Below are 15334 nucleotides of genomic sequence, written 5' to 3' on the forward strand. Positions count from 1 at the left end.
TAAGTATTCAGCCACCACGTAGTATATCACTTTTTACGCAGCTGCTGCTGCTATTGTTAAACCGACATGAAACAAGTATATATTCCCTCAATTCCTACCGAAACCAATTCTCCAGTCTGCCAAATCACATACGCCACCCATTATCATTTACCAACAATCAGTCATCCCCAACAATCTTTTACAAGCAATTCGATTGACAAGCAGGTAGTATTTCTTTATTTACAGCCCATTCATTCAGTATGAATAGAACAACAGATATAAACAATAGCAACACATCCTTAAAGCATATACCAAGCAATACCACCAACTTTCTTTAGCATCTAGAGTAATTTTTACAAGAAATTCCAGTTTTACAAGGAGTTAATGAGTATATACAAGAGAATGAAATTCGAACAGCCACAGTAAAACCAAGGCTGCCTCGTCGGACCGGTGACGCCTGCCGCCGGCGATGTTCATCGAAGAGCATCGATTTCTGAAATCAAGAGTTTTAAATCAGAAAAACAAATAGAATAGAAAGAAAAAAAAAGGGGATAGAACAGGGGGTGGGGAACAGCAGCAGCCGCGAGCCACCGCGGCGGAGGCGCAACTGACGGCAGCGACCGCCGGCGCTGCCCATGCCACGGCGCTCCGCGGTGGCCACCACAACAGAGAGAGTTTGAGCGAGAGAGATAGAGAGTAAGATAGAGACTGAGACACGGACAGAGAAACAGATGAGAGAAGGATTGAGAGGGAGAAAGAAGGGACATACCTGGGATGCAGAGGCCGGTGGTGCGTCGGAGACGGCGGCGGTGCGGCAGGGATTACCGGAGGGACGAATCTCAGAGGGGAAAAGAGAGACAGAAACCCTATATATATAAGTTAGGAATTTTAGAGATTTGAGAGAAATTAGGAAAGAAAGAGGAAGAAGAGGGGGAGGAAGGAGAGGAGCCGGCCTCGCCGCGCCGGAGGCGGCGAGGACCGGCGGCGTCGCCGGGTGAAAAGGAGAGGGAGAGTGAGAGACGCAGCTGAGAGAACTGAGAAAGAGAGAGAGAACGCGTGTGAGCACTGAGCCAGAGGAAGAGAGATCTGATTTCTTTTATTGACTCTAGATTTTAACTCTATTTAATTTCTTATAAAATGGTTAATTATGATTAGACTTAATAATGTTTGGGCCTATTAAATCTCTGATGGGTTTAAACAGTAAACTTGGTGATTGGGCCTTAGTAGTAAATGAGAAGATGGACTTAATCAAATAGGCTTATTATTTAGTTGTAAGCCTATAATTATGTATAAAGGATTATTAGCTATTAGCTAATAATTACTTTAATTTATTAAATGGTCTAGACATGTAGAATTATTTTAGTTCGTTAAGATTAATTTATGCTACTACTCTATGTGTTTATGCATAAATTAGACAATATATATTATTTCAAATCAAGTTCTTTAAAGAAGACGAGATAAGGGTTTTATATTATTTCCAGTTGATAGCTATCTATTAAATTAGAGCGAGTGGAGTTATGATTAACGCCAGAGTTACGATTATCGTAGTTTAAGTTGTGGTTTAGATAATATGCTGGTATTTATTGATAAGTTCGCCAGGTAGCAACCAGTCATCATTCCATAAGTTCCAATAGAACTATCATCTTAAAATCAACATAAGTATTCCTTTTAAATCAGTTCATATCATTTTCCTCATTATTTATTAGTCAGTATTTATACTGAAGGTCATACACAAGAGAGACGGTGAAACGATAGTTCAGAATCACCTGTGTCGTCAGACCACGATCAGGTGGGCTTTCTAAACTCAAAATCTGAAGTGCACACTATTTCATGATGTTTACATGAATAAAGTTATATTAAAGTTATTGACTTGCCAAAACTTTTATGAGCGTGTATGATACCTATCTGGCACCAGAAGTTAATCGAATTCGGATCCTGTTCTATCCAAATATTAGACAGGATTAGTGTACACAAGGGACCGTGAGCCGATCTAGCATATCGGCCGGCCTAGGACCGTGAGCCGGTTTAGCGTATCGGCCGGTCTAGGACCGTGAGCCGATTTAGCGTATCGGCCGGTCAGTGACCGTAGAAGGTGGCCACCTTCTCGGCACGCAGTTATCATTGCAGATATGGTAAAGTACAAAGAAGTATGTCTGCAGGCGCATGTGAAGTTTATGATAATTACAGGGAAGTTTTACAGTTTTGCATGCACAGGTTATTTAATTAAAACTCATGTGTGATGCTTAAAATGGCAAGCTCAATTTATAGCTCTAAGAGCAATCTTTCAAGTTATTTCGGCATGTGACCATTGAGTACCTTTTTAGTACTCAGCCCTGCATATGTTTTCTAAATGTGCAGGTTAAGCTGTGATGCAGATGGATGTCAGCAGAGCAAAGCTTTTGATATATAAGTACTAAATTAGGCTCAGGATTCCATGTCTTCATACATGTAATCCACTTAAGCTATTCCGCTGCAACGCTTAGTGCGTTTTACTTTATTGATGTGTTGCAAAGATTTCAAACTAATAGCTTACAGAATTATGTCACTTGATACATAGACAACTTGTCGTTATGTATTGTGAGTTGTCTGCTTTTGAGTTTTAGAAAAGATTGTTTATAATTAACAAATATTTTGATAAATTATTGATTAAGCAGGTTAGTGATTTTTATTAAGATCTATTTTCTTTTTCTTTTTCTTATTTTGTTTTCAGTCACACTTTTTCCCGACTTAACTATTCACTAGCTTAGGTCGGGTTGTGACAATACAAGTACATTATGTTGTTTGTTTCGATGAAGTGATAAAATTTTACATAATTAAAATAGTACTGGTATATTTTAAATATAAAATTTTTGCTGATTATGTGTAAGCAATATACATTCAAGATAATTTCGCTTAATGTTGATATAAAATATGTCCGAAACAATTACAATTTTTTTTTTATCTAATCAATTGAGGAACCTACAAATCTACATGTTTCGTTGAATGAATGTGGGCAGAAGAAAAAAAAGTCAGCAGTGGAATGCATAACCGCTATCTAACGTATCTACACATTAAGATCTTCCATAACTAAGAAAAGCTTTATTGTGGTAATTACAAGATTTGGTAAATAGTAATTTACCTATATATCCTTTCATAGTTAGACGCTGTGTAAAATCAGACTACATCTAAACCGTTCGATTGTCAAAATTCAATGGATATGATTTCTTCTCATTTCTCAAAATATTTATGCTTCTCAATAGAACTTTTCCCTATATATATATATATATATATATATATATATATATATATATGAGAGGGCTAAAATAAATACACTTCTTACAATATAAAATATAAACAATTTTCAGCCCTTAGATCATCAAGATCTACGGTTGATTCGTAACCCTGTTGGATGAATTCGTGGTCCTGAGTTCGAATCCCAAAAGTAACAAAATATTATTTTTCACAATTCGTAGCCCTGTTGGATGAATTCATACGTGTTCTACATAAAATTCATACATTGAAAAACGTTTTTATTTTTATTTTAAGAAGTGTTTTCACGGTAGCCCTTCTATATATATATATATATATATATATATAGGAATGAGATCATGTAGTATCCAATGCTTATAATAGATCCGTAGGTCAAAATCTTGACCACACATTTATGACATGTGGCGCATCAAGATGGTGACACGTGGCAAGGCATTTCAAGGCAAAATTTGGAGAGGGGTAAAATTGGAATGTAATTTTCGGATCTAATAATTAAAAAAATATATATTTTTTTAGATTTTCTCAAAATAGATATATTTTAGATACATATAGTTTCACACAAAGATGCATAAAGTTTTCACATGAAATGCATGACTTTGAACAGAAAAATGCATTTAATTTTTACAGTTTTGGTATTTTCACCACCCCACCCCACACCACCCCCCAACCCTCCGCATTACCACCCCCCAAAATAGTCGTGTTTCACATGCATATAAAATCAAACAAAAGTGCATAAATATTTTACATAAAAATGCATTAAATTATACAAAAAATGCATTTCATTTTAATAAATCTTGTATTTTCGCCACCCCACCCCTGCCCCACCCCCCACCCCCCACCCAATTTTTTTTTTTTTTAAAAAAAACAGATTTTCTAACCACTCACCCCCCCCCCCCAAAATTTTCTTTTTCAAAACTAATTTTCAGATTGTTGAGTCGCTGACCCACCCCCCCCCCCCCAAAAAAAAATCTGACCGCTAACCCCCCACCCACCCTCCAACCGAATAAAAAAATTATATTTTTTCAAAAAACATAATGCATTTTTGTGTGAAAGTATATGCATTTCTGTGCGAAAGTATATGCATGTAAAACATGTAATTTTTTATGCATGTAAAAATCAAATTTTCAAATTGTTTTTTTTTTGGCGGGCTGGGGTGGCTGGGTGGGGAGGTCAGTGGTCAGAAAATCAGTTTTTGAGGAAAAAAAATTGGAGGGGGGGGGGGTGGGTGGGGGTAGGGGTGGGTCAGTGGTCAAAAAATCAGTTTTTAAAAAAATAAATTTTTTTTTTTGGGGGTGGGGGTGGGGTTCAGGGGTCGGGTGGGGTTCAGGGGTGTGGGGGGTGGGGTGAAAGCTTATGCATTTTTATATGAAACTTTATGCATTTTTATATGAAAGTTCATGCATTCTCGTATGAAACTTTATGCATCTAAAATATACCTATTTTGAGAAAATCTATTTTTTTTTTTAATTTAGAAAATTACATTCCAATTTTACCCCTCTCCAGATTTTGCCTTGAAATGCCTTGCCACGTGTCACCATCTTGATGCGCCACATGTCATAAATGTGTGGTCTAGATTTGGATCTACAGATCTATTATAAGCTTGGATACTACCGGAACCCAACCCTATATATATATATATAGGGGAGGGCTAGAATAAAAACACTCTTAAGTGTATAAAATATAAATAATTTTCAGCCCTTAGATCATCAAGATCTACGGTTGATTCATAATCCTGTTGGATGAATTCGTGGTCCTGAGTTCGAATCCCAAAGGTAAAGGTAACAAAAATTTATTTTTCGCAATTCGTAACTCTGTTGGATAAATTCATACGTGTTCTACATAAAATTCGTACATTAAGAAACGTTTATATTTTATACACTTAAGAGTGTTTTTATTCTAGCCCACCCCTATATATATATATATATATATATATATATATATATATATATATATATATGGGGCCGCTCCAATGAGACCCCCTAATTTTAGTGAGATCTAGGGCACGATCTGGGACGTTTATTTTATCAATCCTATGGCTGATATTGTATCTGGAGGGTGATTTTTTTTCGCAGGGTTCGAATCCTGGAGGGAGCAGAATATTTTAAATTTTGTTATTCATCAGTATATACTGCATTGTTCATCAGTATATACGGCCCTGTTCATCAGTATATACTCCCTCCGTCCCAATATTCAAGTCCCCTATTCCTTTTTGGGCCGTCCCAATATTCAAGTCCCCTTTTCTTTTTTGGCATTAATTAGGATACAATTAATAGATTTAAGTGTCTCTCTCTCCTCTCACAAACCAACCCACCTCTCTCTCTCGTCACTTCTCTCTTCTCTCTCTCCTTTGCTTCTTTCACCGCTTCCAAATTCCAATCCCTCCACCTTCCACCGCCTCCACCTTCCACCGCCTCGCGCCGCCGCCTCCAATCTCTCCACTGCCTCCACCGCCTCTCAGCAAGAATAAGGGCGGCGACTCGCCGGCCCCTCAGCAGCGGCGGCGGCGAATTCCAGATGGAGCGACGAAGGTGGAGGTCCTGCTGCCTCGCCGAAAATCGAGCACAGCAGCGGCGGTTCGCGTAGAGAGGTGTTGTTGTGTTGGCTTGTGCTGATGGTGTTGATGTGTGAGTGTCAGTCGGGGGAGAGAGGTGAGAGTCGAGGGATGGGGGAGCTAGGGAACGGATGTGCGGCGGCACGACGACAGTATAGAGGTGGTAGGGTTGCAGATTAGGGAGCTTTATTCCCAGCTCTGTTCCAGATTTGGGGAGAAATGGTGGCCTTGCCGGCAGAGCAAAGATGGTGGATTTTGGTTGTAGATTTGGGTTACAAATTTGGTTAGGGATTTTGGTTGCAGATTTGGTGCGGTGGATTTCTGAGCTTGATTTTGGGTGGCGCGGTGGTGCGGTGGATTTTGCAGATTTGGGGGAAAATAGTGGCCTTGCCGGCAGTGCAAAGATGAGACGGAGGGTGGTGGCTCCTGCGGCGGCCGGTGGAAGCTGGGGAAGAAGGTGACGGCCGGTGGTGCGGTGGATTTTGCAGATTTGGGGAAGAAGGTGACGGCCGGTGGAAGTTGGCTCTGATTTAATTAAGAAATAAAATACCATTAATTAATGCACTAATTATGTGGTCCCTACTATTTTTACATCTACTTTAACTCTCCTAAATACCCGTGCCCAAAAGAAAGGGGACTTGATTAACGGGACGGAGGGAGTATGTCTTATTCATTACGAATTTTTTAAATTTTATTTTGCATCAGTATATACATCTTGTTCATTAGATATACGTTTTGTTCATTAGTATTATATGTCTTATTCATTGTACTCATGTTACACGAAAAATAGGGGGTCTCACTGGAGCGCGCTCCTATATATATATATATATATATATATATATATATATATATATATATATATATATATATATATATATAGGGTTGGGTTCCGGTGGATCCCTATGCTTATAATAGATCCGTAGATCCAAATCTAGACCACACATTTATGACATGTGGCGCATCAAGATGGTGACACGTGGCAAGGCATTTCAAGGCAAAATCTGGAGAGGGGTAAAATTGGAATGTAATTTTCGAAATTCAAAAAAAAAAAAAATTATATTTTCTCAAAATATGTATATTTTAGATGCATAAAGTTTCATACGAGAATGCATGAACTTTCATATAAAAATGCATAAAGTTTCATATAAATATGCATAAGATTTCACCCCACCCCAACCCCACCCCCCACACCCCAGAACCCCACCCCACCCCAGAACCCCACCCCCACCCACCCCTACCCCCCACCCCCCCACCCACCCCCCACCCCCCAAAAAAAAATTTTTTTTTTTAATTTTTTTAAAAACTGATTTTCTGACCACTGACCCACCCGCACCCCCACCCCCACCCACCCCTCCCCCCCACCAAATTTTTTTTTTATTTTTTTATTTTCTCAAAAACTGATTTTCTGACCACTGACCCCCCCCACCCACCCACCCCCCCCCCCAAATTTTTTTTTTTTTGAAAATCAGTTTTTAAAAAAATAAAAAAATAAAATTTTTTTTGGGGGGGGTGGGGGGTGGGTGGGGGTGGGCCAGCAATTAGAAAATCAGTTTTTGAAAAAAAAAAAAAAAAAATTGGGGTGGGGGGGTGGGTGGGGTGGGGGGGGCAGGGGGCAGGGGCAGGGGTGGGGTGGCGAAACTACCAGATTTATTAAAATGAAATGCAATTTTTGTATAATTTAATGCATTTTTATGTGAAAACTTTATGCATTTTTGTTTGATTTTATATGCATGTGAAACATGCATATTTTTGGGGGGTGGTAATGGGGAGGGTTGGGGGGTGGTGTGGGCTGGATTGGGGGGTGGTATGGGGTGGGGTGGTGAAAATACCAAAACTGGAAAAATTAAATGCATTTTTCTGTTCAAAGTTATGCATTTCATGTGAAAACTTTATGCATCTTTGTGTGAAACTATATGCATCTAAAATATATCTATTTTGAGAAAATCTAAAAAAAAATACTCCCTCCGTCCACGAAATGAGGACCCATTTGTGGACGGCACGGGTTTTAAGAAATGTATGGAGTGTAGTGTGAATAGTTTAAGGGTCCCACTTTTTTAGTGTATTAATTAAAGAGATGTGTGGGGTACACTTGCCAAAAAGAGAAATGGGTACTCATTTCGTGGACGGACGAAAAAGGAAATATGGGTACTCATTTCGTGGACGGAGGGAGTATATTTTTTTTAATTATTAAATCCGAAAATTACATTCCAATTTTACCTCTCCAGATTTTGCCTTGGAATCCTTGCCACGTGCCACCATCTTGATGCGCCACATGTCATAAATGTGTGGTCAAGATTTGGATCTAGGGATCTATTATAAGCATTGGGATCTATATGATCCCATTCCTATATATATATATATATATATATATATATGTATATAGGGAAGGGCTACCGTGAGAGCACCTCTTAAAATAAGAAATAAGAATTAGGAAAAATGTATGAATTTTATGTAGAACACGTATGAATTCGATGTATAAAGGTATGAATTGCGAAAAATAATTTTTTGCTATATTTGGGATTCGAACTTAGGACCATGAATTCATCCAACAGAATGATTAATCTACCGTAGATCTTGATGATCTAAGAGCTGAAAATGATTCTTATTTTATATCTTAAGAATTGTACTTATTTTAGCCATCCCTTATATATATATAGGGGTGGGCTACCGTGAGAGCACATCTTAAAATAAGAAATAAGAGCAATTTTTAATGTATGAATTTTATGTAGAACACGTATGAATTCGCTGTATAAAGGTATGAATTGTGAAAATAAATTTTTGCTATCTTTGGGATTCGAACTCAGGACCATAAATCCATCCAACAGGATTACGAATCAACCGTAGATCTTGATGATCTAAGGGCTGAAAATGATTCTTATTTTATATTTTAAGAAATGCTTTTATTTTAGCCCTTAAAATAAGAGCATTTCTTAAGATATAAAATAAGAATCATTTTCAGCCCTTAGATCATCAAGATCTACGGCATAGTCGTAATCCTGTTGGATGGATTTATGGTCCTGAGTTCGAATCCCAAAAATAGTAAAAATTTATTTTTCACAATTCATACCTTTATACAGCGAATTCATACGTGTTCTACATAAAATTCATACATTAAAAATTGCTCTTATTTCTTATTTTAAGATGTGCTTTCACGGTAGTCCACCCCTATATATATATATATATATATATATATATATATATATGTAGGGTGTGGTTCTAGAGAGAACTACATTATTTGTGAGAACGGGAGAACCATCAAATCTAATGCATCCACTGTAAAAATTAATGCATTCGCTATTAAAATTAATGCACTAAAAAAAAAAAATGCTCCCTTCAGGATTCGAACCCAAGATCTGCATTCATCCAACAAGATGATGCATCCACCGTAGATCTTGATGATCGAATGGCTGAAAATGGTTCTCCGGTCTTTTTTTATTTATGGTTCTTTCTTGAACCTCTCCCTATATATATATATATATATATATATATATATATATATATATATATATATATATATGGAGGGCTAGGCTAAAAACAGCTTTCAGAGCATAAAATAAGGATAGATCTACATCATTGAGATTTAATCTTAGAGAAATCGTAAGTAAATAAGTTCTATGTAGAACATGTACGAATTCGTTGTGTAAATGTCTGAATTGCGAAAATAATTTTTGTTTTTGCTACCTGGTGAAGCATGAAATCTTACCCTAATTAAAAAACGATAAATGTGACAAGATGTACGTGGTTCGATCATAAATGATCTACGTCCACGGGAGTTCTTCGTTGGTTTCACTATACTTCGAGATAATTACATTTTACAAGTGTTGTTTAGAAATAAATCATGATCTTTAATGCTAAAGCTAACCTTCTATTTATAGATGTGAGAATGAGCCCTAAAGGCCTTAGGCCCATGAACTCTAATAATTGAACTTAGGCCCTTTAATGCCTTAATACACTTTAATCTTGACTTGACTCATCTGCGCTGTCCTTCGTTGCCCATGTTGAGCAGTTCCCTTGAGATACACAGGCGAGTCTGTGCTACCGAGTAACTTGAGTAGTCTGCGCTGCCAAGTTCGTTACTTCGTCTGTGCTGCCAAGTTCGTTTCTTCGTCTGCGCCGCCAAGTTCATTTCTTCGTCTGCGCTGCCAAGTTCTGGCTGCGCAGCTCTGCTGCGCTGCTCTGGACTACGCTGCTCTGTACTGGCCGCGCAGCTCTGCTGCACTGCTCTGGTCTGCGCTGCTCTAGCTGCGCAGCTCTGCACTTTGGTCAAGGCTGATTGACTCTTCGTATTCATTTGTTAGCAAGTCTTTTTAGTTAGACCTGCGTTCGTTAGTTCCTTTGATAATAATAATAACAACCATAATCAGGTAAAGTAGCCTTAAACTACTAAGCACAACGTTGATGAGTATTCCAGTCCTCATCACTACCTATGAGATTCGAACTCAGGACCATAAATTCATCAAACAAAGTATGAATTTCCTGATGATCTAAGGGCTGAAAATTATTTATATTTTGTACTCCCTTCGTCCCGTACGTAAGAGTGTATCTCATTTTCCATTTTCGTCCGTCCCATAAGAGTGTATCACTTCCATTTTGGGACTTAATCTGACAATCAATTCAACTACAATAATTCATTTTCACTCAACACATTATTTACCAACTTTTTCTTAAAACCGACGCCATCCCATATGTGATACACTTTTATGGGACGGAGGGAGAATTTTAAACTATATTTTTATTTCAGCCTCATCCTATATATATATATATATATATATATATGGTAGGGCTAGGATGAAAACAACTATTAGAGAATAAAACAGGAATAGATCTACATAATTGATTTACCCATAATCTAACGGTTGAGATTTGATTTTAGAGAAATCTACACAATTGATTTACCAATAATTTTAATGAACATATTCATTAACATGTATGTTCATTAAAATTATTGACGTATTCACACGCATTCTCAATTGTCAACACATTTAGCAATCTCAATTTCGTTGAAAATGATAAATGTGTTAATAATAAAGAATTCGTCCGAATGCTCGGGAACAAATTAATAGTTTTGATGAATATATAAGTTAATAATTTTTATTAACAAACATTTTGGTGTGGGTTCGAATCTTGGAAGAGCGAGATTTTCACCATATTAAATATATACGTTTCTTCATCAGTTATTGGTTTAATTGTAGAATTTATTGATTTGTTCATTATTTTCAGTTCTCATGTCAAATAAAATTCTCAATAGTACTACATCATATATATATGGTTAGGTTGTACTGAGAATGACTATTTTTGTGAAAAAATGAGAATAACGAATAAATTTGTATATATAGTTGAATAAGCTGCTTGTAACGTATGAATAGCCGTAATTTGGTTAATTTGTGAAATTTTGTCCTGTTTAGAATTCGAACCCAAATTTAAATAGTTATTTATGCATTACAAGTAATTTATTTAATTATATAGACTAACTTATACGTATAAATTCTCATTATCACGAAATATAGTATTTCTACTCAATCCTTTGTGTGTATATATATATGATTAGAATAACGCTCTATTTCTTATCCTAGTTACACAAATTTTGGCTATGTGATATCAATAAAACATGATAGTATTATTTATAAAAAAGCAGCTACATATTTTATTATATGAAGAATATTGAGAGCATATAGTTAGGAATGAGTATAGGTGGTAAACGTGCGGTGCTTGGGTTTGTGTGTGGGCGAGAGAGAGAGAAGGGGCGGGAGAAGGGGCGGAGGGGCAGTTCGGATTGAGAATAAGTGTGAAAGGCACGAGACAGGCAGAAGAACAATAAATGAGGTTGTAAGAAGGTGATGAGGCTTATGATAACCCTCATGATCGTCACGTCCCTCTCCCTTCCCACTTCTCGATAACTCAATCCCCTCCCCCACCCCCACCCCCACCCCCCTCCCAGAATTCCACGCTCACAGCCCCCATCTTTTTTCTTTAATTTATTTCTCTTATTTCCCTTGTGCTTTTTATGACTGCCACTGCCCCCTATCCCCCCTCCCTCTTCATTTCCTCTCATCATACTACACCCCAGTCAACCTCCACTTTTCTTTCAACACCTCCTCATTCCTTTCTTCTCTCTCTCTCGTAATCTTACGCTGCAATTGCTTATCCTTTTATATTTATTGCTAGAATTCCTTCACCTCTTTCATTCCAGACCTAGACAAGGGAAGATCTTTTATTCTTCACTGGAAAGTTGATTCTTAAATTTTATTGCCACCGAAAATTCACTTATTATTATTTTGCATCCGAAAAGGGCTCAAGGCATGATCAGATAATTCATCATGTGGATGATGGGATACAGCGACGGCGGCGGAGATTTCAACACCATTCAAGACCCCTTCACCGGCCGGAAACTCCGCCCCCTCATGCCTCGACCCGCCACGGCCGCCGCCGCCCCTCCTTGCCTCACACGCATCCATGGCGCCGATCTCTTCGCCCTAAATCACCATCTCGGCAAGTTATAGAATCCCTTATCTTCAGCTATATATATTTGCATGCCATTTTGTAATTAAATAATAGGGAGAAGCAGATAAAAATCCCCAATCCAAGTTTTGGAAGCTTTGAATTTGAGATTGATGAAAAATGTGAGCAGCAATGGCAGAGCAGACGAAGCGAGATCTGACGACGCAGCAAGTGGTGGTGAGCTCGCGGTGGAACCCGACGCCGGAGCAGCTGCAGACGCTGGAGGAGCTGTACCGGCAGGGCACGCGGACGCCGTCGGCGGAGCAAATCCAGCTGATCACGACGCAGCTCCGGCGGTACGGGAAGATCGAGGGCAAGAACGTGTTCTACTGGTTCCAGAATCACAAGGCGAGGGAGCGGCAGAAGCGGCGGCGGCAGCTGGAGTCGTTCCCCGACGAGAAGAGGGAGGCGTCAGCAGGTTTGTCGTATGCGTATGCGATTCCTCCTGTCCATTTCCAAAACCCCATTTGTTTGGTAGCATGAAATCTGGCGTGTATAGTTGCGATCGTTGCTTGATTTCGCGATGGGGGTTTGTTTGCATTCGGATTGTTGGTTGAGTTGTAAATTAAAGCTGTGGTGGATTTTGTTTTTCTTTTTGTCCGCAGGAGCAAATAGGACATTGTTTGAAGTTGAACACACCAAGCACTGCCCATCTCCTACTAACTCTAGTACAGCTGCTCAGGTTCTCTCTCTCTCTCCTTTCTGCATTCAAACTTACATTTCCATTTTACAAACCCTTATATTAAATTCATGTCTTCACACGTATTAATAGTGAGTCAGTTAATTTCAATTTAAAATTACACATAAAACCCTAAATTGTGAGGATCCGAAAAAATGACTCATCATTCCATTGTTAATTAATTTTATAAACCCGAACATAAATTGAACTTTTTTGTAAAATTGAGTTTTTTTAAGATGAAAACATAAGTTTGAGATAGTTTTTCAAATACACTGGAAAAATGGATTTCAATAATATAATCTACAGATTTAGATTCTACTTTAGTATCATGTTTTGAGATATGACTTGGGTTAATTTTTAATCAAGTATGGAAATTAATAGTATTATTTAGAGAAAAACAAATTAAAGGGAAATTTGAAAATGTAAAAGCAAAGATCCGAAAAATCGTGATGAAAGATAGGAGTATTTTTTGGAAGAAAGTACTAATGTACCTGTGGTAATTAGGTCATAATTATGAGATGATTATGGGATATTAGGTTTCTGGTTGGAATGAAAAATGTTTCAGGGGGTAGGAGAGAAGAAGGCAGCAAAAGCTATTTTTGTTGGGAAATGAAAATGATCCAAAAGCTGCATACCTTCCTTTCTGTCGGGGCTGCATTTTGTTAGGAAGGAAAAAATTTCTAGGGTTTTTGGGGTTTGTGCTTCTTCATTACTTTTTGGAAACAGTATTACCTATCTCTCTAAAGTCAATTGACAGTTTCACCCCTACTCAGCCTCTTTGAGATTTTGAAATACATACCAATTTTAATTTTTGTTACTTACTTGGAATGAAGGAATATTTGATTAGTTGAGATTTTTAGGGATACATATAGGCTATTAGGCATGACAGATTTAGGGAAATGATGTGTCACTCTCTGATTTTCTCTCTCATGTCATGTATTAGCTAGGTTAGTCTTTGACTAATTTTGCATGCAATTAATTTGATTATCAGAAAAGTGGACAAGCAGAGGCAGAATGTAAAGCAGATGATGGATGGGTACAGTTCGATGATGATGCAGAACAGCAGCGGAGAAGGAATGCCACGTGGCAGATGATGAATTTGTCTTGTTCTTCCTCCTCCACCAACCTCATCAACTCCTCCTCTGCCCCTACTGTCACTCTCCCTGCTATTCCTATGCAATTCAAGCCTCAAGATTTCCTCAACATCTTCTTGGAACCCTACAACCACCGCTCCTCCGCCGCGGCTGAGGCGCAGACCCTCCAGCTCTTCCCCCTCCAGAGCGGCGGCCGCGACGACAACCAGGATCAAGGTGTTTCCATCAATAATATTGCTACTCACGTTGCTCCTTTCCAGTTTTTCGAATTCCTACCCTTGAAGAATTCATCAAATTAAGGGTTTCGTTCTATAATTAACTTAGGCTATCAATTTATGTAATGATATGAATATGGTGATATGATATGTGACGGCTTTAGTGTTTTGTGTTTTGTTGAGGAGTAGTACTAATTTTCCACTCAAGAGGACTTCTAATTTCTTGTCATCCTCAAAGATTCAATTAACATAATTATTGTAAATATTATAAGTAAAGCAATGAATGATACCGATATATATATATATATATATATATATATATATATATATATAATAATGAGTCAGAGGATTTTTTAGGATAATAGTTTAGGTTGATTTAGAAATTAGGACAATAATTTTCAGACTTGTAAAAATAGGACACTAATTAATAATCGTTGCATCTGTAGGACATTTATGAACCAATTATTGAATTTTGAGACTTTTTTGCACGGACCAAGCACATGACAACCTGCACGGAGGGGTTGATTATGTGGGAAGCACGTCATTTTTACGGCTCCAAATAAGATTTCATGTGCTTGGTCCATGCGGAAAAGTCTTAAAATTCGATAATTGGCTGAGATATGTCCAGCGGGTGCAACACTTATTAATTATTGTCCTATTTTTACAAGTCCGAAATTTATTATCTTAATTTTCAAATCAACCTAAGTTACTGTCCTAAAAAATCCTTAAACTCATAATAATAATTGAGATAATTATATTTTATGCGTTTTAAATTACTTTTTTATACTATACACAATATTTAAAACGTATATAAAAAAATAATATCCTTACAAACACCATATTTGCTAGTACTATATTTTGATGAAGGGTGGAACTTTGGATGTTCCAAATGAAGAGTAAAATGAAAAGTTAATGTGCCTTTATGCATTTGTCGTATGTTGAAGTTTGGGCAAATCAAATACAGTGGTAAGCTAAGTGGAGGAAGCTGGGTCTACATTTGTTGACAATAGTAGAGCTCTGTATATACATAGAGAGATTCCCAATGAAATCCTAAATTTAGAATTATATG

General features: G+C 37.6%; 1 protein-coding gene and 1 long non-coding RNA gene across 2 annotated transcripts; one reads left to right on the forward strand and one right to left on the reverse strand.

The window, feature by feature from the left end:
* Positions 1-286: 286 nt before the first annotated feature.
* Positions 287-1231, reverse strand: LOC130990270 (uncharacterized). The gene is made up of 2 exons (XR_009090883.1): positions 749-1231; positions 287-472 (listed from the first exon to the last, which is right to left on the reverse strand). It is a non-coding gene; the product is annotated as an uncharacterized LOC130990270 (long non-coding RNA).
* Positions 1232-11625: 10394 nt separating this feature from the next.
* Positions 11626-14441, forward strand: LOC130990266 (WUSCHEL-related homeobox 1-like). Its single transcript, XM_057914499.1, has 4 exons — positions 11626-12268; positions 12408-12695; positions 12883-12959; positions 13948-14441. Exons 1-4 carry the CDS (start codon positions 12097-12099, stop codon positions 14347-14349), a joined length of 939 nt encoding a protein of 312 aa, XP_057770482.1. The 5' UTR covers positions 11626-12096; the 3' UTR covers positions 14350-14441.
* The last annotated feature ends 893 nt before the right edge of the window (positions 14442-15334 follow it).

The sequence above is a fragment of the Salvia miltiorrhiza genome, chromosome 6 (assembly GCF_028751815.1).
Source record: "Salvia miltiorrhiza cultivar Shanhuang (shh) chromosome 6, IMPLAD_Smil_shh, whole genome shotgun sequence".
In the NCBI taxonomy this organism is placed as follows: Eukaryota; Viridiplantae; Streptophyta; class Magnoliopsida; order Lamiales; family Lamiaceae; genus Salvia; species Salvia miltiorrhiza.